The sequence below is a fragment of the Actinia tenebrosa genome, unplaced genomic scaffold, assembly GCF_029948245.1.
Source record: "Actinia tenebrosa isolate PJP-AT-01 unplaced genomic scaffold, QUT_ActTen_1.0 PGA_scaffold14__42_contigs__length_11649687, whole genome shotgun sequence".
In the NCBI taxonomy this organism is placed as follows: domain Eukaryota; kingdom Metazoa; phylum Cnidaria; class Anthozoa; order Actiniaria; family Actiniidae; genus Actinia; species Actinia tenebrosa.
This window is the reverse complement of record NW_028292574.1, coordinates 9579518-9588115: the sequence shown is the minus strand read 5'-3', so window position 1 is coordinate 9588115 and position 8598 is coordinate 9579518. Positions and strand designations below refer to the sequence as shown.

The following is an 8598-nucleotide window of genomic DNA, read 5'->3' as shown; positions in this document are numbered from 1 at the left end:
ATAGGGGGTGGCTGGGGTCTATTTTGTAAAATATTTCGTAAATTACGTCGGGGTAATAAGGAATATCCTTATCCAGCCGACAAAACATCCACTCGGCTCTGCTCATATCAGAAACCTCAGGAATAGACTTACCGGTAATTTCAGACAAAAGATAGGGAATAGCTTTGTAATATTTCCCTAGTTTTAATTTTTTCAATGTCTTCCGTAGGCTTTGTGGGGTTGGCTCTTCTAAATGGTCTATGATTTTCTTCTTTACTTCGTTGTCTAAATATATCGGATGTAAACCTTGGATATGACTCATCCAGTCCCTGAAGTATTTTATTCTCTTATATGGCGTTTTCTTACGACCTCCATTGGCGTAATACTGCTCTCTGGTAGCATTTGGTACGGCATTACGAATATTCTTACCACACTCGTAACACTGTGCTGACGTGTCGTCTTCTATTTGCATTTTCTTACCACAACACCAAAAGGGTTCTGGCTTAGGTACGATAACTTTAGGTCTTAGACAAATTATGCAAAAGTCGTTAACGAACTTCTTACATTCGTGCATCGTATATTTATAAGATATTTTTTACCTCCGTTTGCGATAAATCTGCTGTACCCGTCTTCGTAAATCCGCGAGTTAAACCCGTATATCTTTGGCATCGATCGCGAGTCCCCCTACCTGCTGCTGAGCTTGCGCAACATAACAGAAGAATTTAAGGATCGATTTTCGTCGTTTTTTAGCAAAAAAAAATTAATCAAATCAGTTTTTTATTTAATAGTCAACATAAAGCGCCAAGATAAAAATCCGCGCTCAAACTTTAGAATTCCATACAAAACTTGCGGCGTTTTAGTATTTTAAGTCGAAGTCGATATAGGATTTGGAACGATTGGTAGGATTTGAAATATCCACAGGTAAGGTATGGCGGACGCTAGTGACGTACTATAGATTAGACAATTTGACATTTCAAGTCATGTGTATTTTTTAAATTTAAATTATATATCAGCTTCATGTCATAAGAATAAGCTCCATGTTATGAGAATAAGCTCCATGTCATGAGAATAAGCTTCATGTCATGAGAATAAGAATCATGTCATGATTTAATAAGATTATTGGTTAGAGTGGGTAATATTGCAGCCATTCTCAATCACACGCGCCCTCTAGCGATTGTTTTTGTGGCGACGAAGGAGGTTTTTAGTGGACTTCAATCACAAGGCGTTTCCATAACATTGTCGGAAAACACAAAGCTATAAGGGCACGTGCCTATAGAATGTCATGGAAACGCCTTAATTGACGTCCATCAAAAGCTTCTTCGTCGTGACAGAAACAATCGCTAGAGCGGCGCGTGTGATTGAGAATAGCTGTAATGTAACTTTTCAAATAACTTGTGGATTTAAAATCCACGAGTTAACAACGATAAAGAACACAACTCAAAGGAATCTCCAGTGGTTTACATCGTATCGGCAATATGGTCTTGTCCAACTAACATTTTTGAGGTATTATAATACATTAAAGTGTCAAATCCGCTCTGAACAGGCAGAGCAGAAAACGTACACCTACGTAACGAGTGCGTCTGTTAAACGCGATACGCACGCTAAAATTAATTATAGCATCAACTTAACGCCGGACTGAACAAGATACCCAACCACTTTTATATTACATTAGTAATCTGTAAAGGCCGGTTTAGACGGTACGATTTTCGTCTACAACTATCGTATACAATACGCTCGCGCCATCCTACAACTCGAGTCGTAAATCAAGCCTACAACTCGCCTACGACGATAGTTGTAGGCAAAAATCGTACTGTCTAAACTGACCTTAATGAAGTGCGGTTAGAGCTATGGTACACTTGTAACACCGACGCTCTGTTTCTTATTGTAGAGGGAATGATCAATAAAACTTCGGTATTTCGGTAAAACGGTACTTCTTAGCATGTTACAACGTGTGACTCTCCTTCCCATTCTTTTGCCTTCATTCCCAACCGAAAAACCCTGGTAATGAATACTAAAGTATATCTATAACGCATTAAATACTGTATACCATGATCTTGCTACCTATGTCTGATTTGTACCATCATGCCGGAAAAGTTTTACATTTTACTTCGACTGAGCCCAAAGGAATTCAGGAAGGCCTCCAGTTCGCTTTCAAACCAACATCCTTTGTTCCTAATGATAAAGAGAAATGAATAAGGTGCGGAAAATATTTCGCGAGCCAGATAAGAGACATTTGCGGGACACGCGCGCAACACACCCGGTTATGGGATATTCTCGCGTGCGTAACGTATTCTCATTGATTGATTAACTTATATCTAAAAAATTAGACGAAATACCGCGGGCGCACGAAATATAAAAGCCAAAATGATTATCGTTACAATTCTTACCAGTCTATTTTCCACTACTTGGTTCGTCTACGCCGCGCGCGCATCGATAAAAGTGGGTCCAGCTCTGGACTAACGGAGCTCAGGGGCGCGCGCAAATTTATTTATTTAGTTATTTATTAGCTTCGTCATATATAATTGTATGATTTTTATATTTTATATTTTATGACCGCAAAAAAAATCTATGAAAGGAAACCGCAACAGCGTTAAGCCAATTACTGCGAGCCCAAATAAACGTCTTGTTACAACTAATTAATTAATAAGAATAAGAAAAATTAATCATGTGTTAGTTTTTACATTAAATACCTAACAACAAGAGAAAGCGAGAGCAAGGGTTCGGCAAGAGTTCCATTTTAAACAAAATCAGTCAGTAAAATTACTGACTGGAGAATCAAAACAATGGTTTTTCAACGCTTTAGTGATTTCCGAGAACAATGGAGGTAATATTATGTGTAGTGGTTATCATCGTCCGGCGGAATTTCTTTAAAAATATGAAGTAATTATTACTTGCATCCGGACGGGACGCGGTAAAAAACGCTTGCACAAAAAAACTAAGGGACGGATCATTCGATTTTGAGAGGGTGGGGGGTTTAGCAATTTATTTTGTGCATAAATTTTTTTTACGCCCCATGGCTGTGCAGGAAATTTTTTTTTTTTTTTTTGACATAATTTGGAATTTTTTTTGCCAATTTTCTTATGCACGATTTTTTTTCACTTTAAAGCTCCCCCTCAAAAACCTAATGGTCTGTCCCTAATGTATATCCTCTTTTTCCTGCGCCCTTATTCCCAGGAAACTGCGGTCCCAAGGATTTTTTTTGGGCGCACACAATATTGACAACCGTTGTCATCGCAAGAGGACAATAACCTCTCTCCACTAGCTTTTTCAACTAACTTATTCACCGACTTATCAAGGGTGCGTCCCCCCGCAACCACAACACAGACCAACGTTTTTTAGGTTCTTTTTAGGGGATTGTCTCCCGGTTTCAACAGCCTATCCCAATTTGGAGGCATAATACCAACATACTAACAAATCACTCATGATTGTAAGCTGCACGGCTGCTACTAGCGCTTTAATATGCAGCCGTAAAGTCATCCACTGATCTTGTAAAGCGACATTGAGCTCCCAGAAATCCAACAAGGTTTGTTCTGTCATCGAAGGACAGCTTGTTACTAACCGTAATACTCTAGCTTTCTCTTCTATCGGTCTCAAGCCTCTTGATCTCTACTATCCAAGGCAAGGATCTCCGTCTTCTAGATCCTCCTTGGAACGAAAAAACTAACGACGCAGCGGGTGAAGGTTGAGTCAACTCCCTAGATATCAAAACAAACGAATTATAAACAATCAGAAGAAAAAAGACAACAGAAAAATATCAGCCTAAAGGTGGTTTTACACGAGACGACTTTTAGCGCAATATTGTTGCGTTGAAATTTTAACCTCATGTATCATGACGCGCGGGTTACAATGTAAACGACTATTTTGCTGCGGCAATATGCCGGTTGCAGGTTTTTATTCGACGCTCAAAATTCACCACGTTGTTACTATCGATTTGTGTTGCCCGTGCGCGCGATGTTTACACTATGAGTCAACTTTCAATGCAACCAATGTTACGCTAAAAATCATCTCTTGTTGCATCATGTTGACTAGACCTAGTTATTCTAGATGCCAAGTGACAAGCAAAAAAAAAAGGGGTCTTTCTTAGTGTAGCAAGTTTTTATTGTATTTTGAGTTAGGGTTTTTGTTTTTGCAGGATATTGTTAGCTCAAAATTAATAATCCTTAGCTATTGCATTAAGAATACGACACATCTAGAGTCGAACATCGTAACCTTCTCAGCTTGGGGGAATTAGACTATATTTTGGGTGAATTTTTCCCCATTTCAGAACCACGTGTCATTCTCTTGAGAATAAGATTCTTCGTTTAAGTTGCATCCATTATTATGTGTCTTCACAATGCACAACCGTTATACAAAGAATCATATTAGTGGGAATGATATGTGGTCTGAAAATGGGAAGACGTTACGCCCAAGGGCATATTGGAATGATTCTAGCAACTGTTATGACCTTTATAAAGCTTCTTATTAGTCTGTTCTCCGCACGGAAGCACTGCGTAGAATAACTATTCTATTGGAATATTTCTAAGCGCCTGTTATGACCTTTACAAAGCTTCTTATTTAGTCTGTTCTGCCCCGGAATTCAGCCGTAAATAAACTATTCTATTGGAATATTTCTAGCAATTAATATGACCTTCTTACGAAGCCTCTTATTGTCTGTTAGTTGTGCACGTAAGCAATGCGTAAAATAACTAGAGTAAGGGAACTATAAGTAGACAAATGCCTATGTGGACACTTTATTATGATAGGTGCTGTGTTGAAATATTATAAGCGTTTTATAGAGTGTAAGCCTTTGCATCTTTCTTTGAGAATCGTATTGATTAGGATTGCCCAGGTATGCTAGAGTCACAAAAAAAAAACCGGCACATGTAAAGCGCACTGAACCCATAGTAGTCTGTAAGACGTGACGCGCCAAGTGGGTGGCTTAAAACGAGATATAGCAATAGGACGAGAAGGTACTGACTGACAGTTAACGTCAGAGAGTAATAATAATAATAATAAATAATAATAATAATAATAAACATCTATTAATTTATATAGCGCTTAAAATATAACATATCTAAAGCGCTTACAAAAATAAAAATAAAAAAATCTGAATTAAGGAAAAAAAAAATATATATATTATATATATACAGTATTTACAAAATAAATAAAATCGTATATGTTTGATAATAAAAATTCGTAAAGTCAAGAGTGATTCGACAATAAGAAATAATAAGCCTTTAAACAGATAAGTCGTTAGATTTTCTTTAAAGGTCTCAGTTGCTGACAGTCTAATATTAAATGGAGATCATTCCATATTCTAGGTCTGGCTATAGCAAAGCCGCGTCACCTGATTTTGATTTTGATCTTGTAACAAATAGGAGAGTCAAGAAATGAGAGAAGTCAAGAATGCACAGCACTGACGACTGATTGGGCAAAGTCATCGAAACGTTACAAAAGGATGAATATAGCCACAACCAATAAAAAAATTACAAACACAGACAAATAATTGGGGTACAAAAAACGAAATGCCTATTAACGTATACAAGCAAAGATGCTGAGACATTAGCTAAGGTTATTAAAAATGAGCAATAATTGGAGAGATGAGGCAACTGTATTGCCGATAATTTGATCCGGCACCGACAAGCAAAAAATGCCACTATTGAGAATGATTGGGTGGTAACATAGCTAAGGACATTGATGGCTTTTAGATCTAGCTACGATGACAGACAAGGGGATTTGAGACAACAACATTGACTGATATCAGTACAGACCAGCTAATATGCGCCAACACTGACAAACGATTTTTTTTATTTTTTTTTTCTTTTTTGTTTTTTTTTTTTTTGACGCGAGGCGGCTACGAGACATAATGGCTTTTAGATTAGCTAGGTAATAGAGGTGCAAGGGATTTGAGACAATAATATTGAAGTGAGAAATATCATCACAGACCAGCTAATATGCGAAACACTTAAACAAATGATTTTTTGATTATTTTGATTTTTTTTTTTTTTTTTTTTTTTTTTTGACGGCGAAAGGCTAGAGGACATGGTGGCTTTTGATCTAGTCTAAGGTAATAGAGATGCAAAGCGCTTGAGACAACATTTCGGACTGTAAAATATACAGACCAGCTAATATGCGCCCAACACTGACAAATGATTTGGGTAGGGGGGAAAAAAAATACTAAAAATGGCTACAAGCATGTGGGCTGAGAGATGAGCCTCATTATTTGTTTGGCAGGAAGCAATAACAACGGTGATGATTTAGAAAATCATCTCAATGAGTCAAGTGAGGTACGGGAGGGAGGCAAATATGGTATACAAGCATGGACGAGCCAACTTGGATAAGGGGGGGGGGGAAAAAAGAAATAGCCGCTGACATTCACTCCCAAATTTCAAGAGCAATGCACAAAAAAATAATATGTCTAGCACTAATTTTTTTTAATGCTCTGTAAAAAATCTTTGTAAAAAATAATTCTGTAATTTAAGAGACGTTCATTTTCTGTCACCATTCTCGGGGTTGGCGGTGGGTGACATCCTCAAATGGGTACATTACAGATATTAGATTAGAAGGAGGGTGACCGACTATGGAAACAAACTGTACACATGAAAATATTTGAAAACGTCTGAGACTGAGAGGAAATCTGAAAAATTTCAGAAAAAAAACGCGCTGAATGGCGGTTTACCTCCAAAATTTCATCCGCAATGACAAAAAACTAATGTCTAGAATCTATATAGTAAAAATGCGCCTAAGCTTCTTTGTATAAACACACTATCTGCAGGTTAAGAGACATTATTTGGTTACATTCTCGGGGGTGACATTCCTCAAGGGGTACATACATATATTAATTAAATCAGACAAGGGGTGACCGCACAACGGGATACAAACGTAGCTTGAAAATATTTGAGGAATAAAAAGTCTATAACACGCTCTTTACAACGACGTAGCTTACTCGACTAGCGTTGTGTCGTTGTGTCTAAGGCTCTTATATACCGAGATTATTTAAGATAATGCCTTGTTACACCCTTGAACTTACACCAGTAATATATACTGATTATATAGATATAACTAGAGAGCCTCCATGGCGCTTAACACTTGTTCGACAACAGAGAGTCAAGTAACAAAGCTCTCAACAACTTATCAAAACCAGGGAGATCAGAAGCTCCTTAGGTTGTCGAACGGGATTTTGGGTAGCAAGAATGTCTGGAGTGTTCTAGACAGGTCGTGTGATGGAAATATTTTTTAGATAGTAAAAATTGGCTGGCATATGTGCGGGTTAAGAAGGGTAAGGGTATAAGGAAGGAGAGCTATGGAACGTGGGATAATATGTTGAAACCGGGTTGATTAAGGATGTGGTTTGTACGAGATGTTGGAGACAATAGTAATCATCATGGTGTGATTATGTGAATGACTTTGATTGCGAAAAAATAGATGATACTGTAAAGAAGATATGAATGCGCATATGTTGTAGGTATGCGTGAGATAGCCCATAACCATGATAAAGATGTAAAGATAATGACAAAGAGACAGATTGGTGATGATTGATGATGTGATTGATGATAATAGTATAATAATGATGAGTGCTATATGACGAAGCTGAGGTGTAGTGTTGGTAATGGTGCGATATGATAACTTTGATGTAATGTGATTGATGATATGATGATGATCCGATAATAGGAATTGGTTAGTGTGGTGTGATGATGCTAATGGTGATGATGATGACATGATGATTGATAATGATGATAATGGTGATGATTGATGATATAATGTTGGTGATAATGATGGTGATGATGATTAGGATGATAATACGCCAGATAATTGAGTTATTCGTAAGGGATGTATAACGGAAGCAACACGGAAGCGCATACCAATGACACGGAAGTGCGCACGTATATTTTTCGCGAGTAGCGTTGAATCTCGTGATAGATAGGTGTTGATGAAAAAATTAATATTAGGCAATGTTGATATTGCTAATGATAATGATAATTATAATGATGATGATGGCGGATGATGAAATGGTAATGATGATGATGGTGATGATGACGATGGTGTGATGACGATGACGTGGCGATGATGATTATGATTGGAGTATAAGTTTTCAGCACTAAAAACCATTAAAAATATCAAGCTTAACGATTACTCCAAAGCAGTGCAAATGGGCGCGCCGTTTCTGAAACGCTCTGCCCATGAGCGTTAAAACTCCAATAGAGACCATAATATTACTGTGTACTTGAAAAGCCCCACCGTTATGCCTAGTATAAGTAATGACCAACCGAAGCTTCTCTGAAAGCGTGACATCCCAAAATGTTTCTTAAAGGCTTTTTCTTTGGATTGTTTGTCAACGAAGACGTTCAATGCATAGAGTCCTGTGTAGAGACCTGTGCAGCCTACGAGGACCTTCCAGACCAATCACGCGCATAACTGAAATAAAAAACCTTTGTTTAACCAATCAGAATGCTTCGGATTACAGGTATTGTATCCGATAGTTGTAGACGAAAAATTCGTACCGTCTATCAAACCGGCCCTTTACAGATTACTAATGTAATATAAAAGTGGTTGGGTATCTTGTTCAGTTCCGGCGTTAAGTGATGCTATAATAATTTTAGCCGTGCGTATCGCGTGTAAACAGGACGCCACCGCTACGTA

At 37.8% G+C, this 8598-nt stretch overlaps 1 protein-coding gene across 1 annotated transcript in view; it reads right to left on the bottom strand.

Annotated features, from left to right (window-relative positions):
* Positions 1-739: 739 nt before the first annotated feature.
* Positions 740-8598, bottom strand: part of LOC116289247 (mitofusin-2) — a 63709-nt gene continuing 55850 nt past the window's right edge. Inside the window, exon 18 of the mRNA XM_089029349.1 lies at positions 740-2151. Coding sequence (XP_088885475.1) covers positions 2076-2151 — 76 coding nt within the window. The 3' untranslated portion in view covers positions 740-2075. The remainder of the gene's footprint in view (positions 2152-8598) is intronic.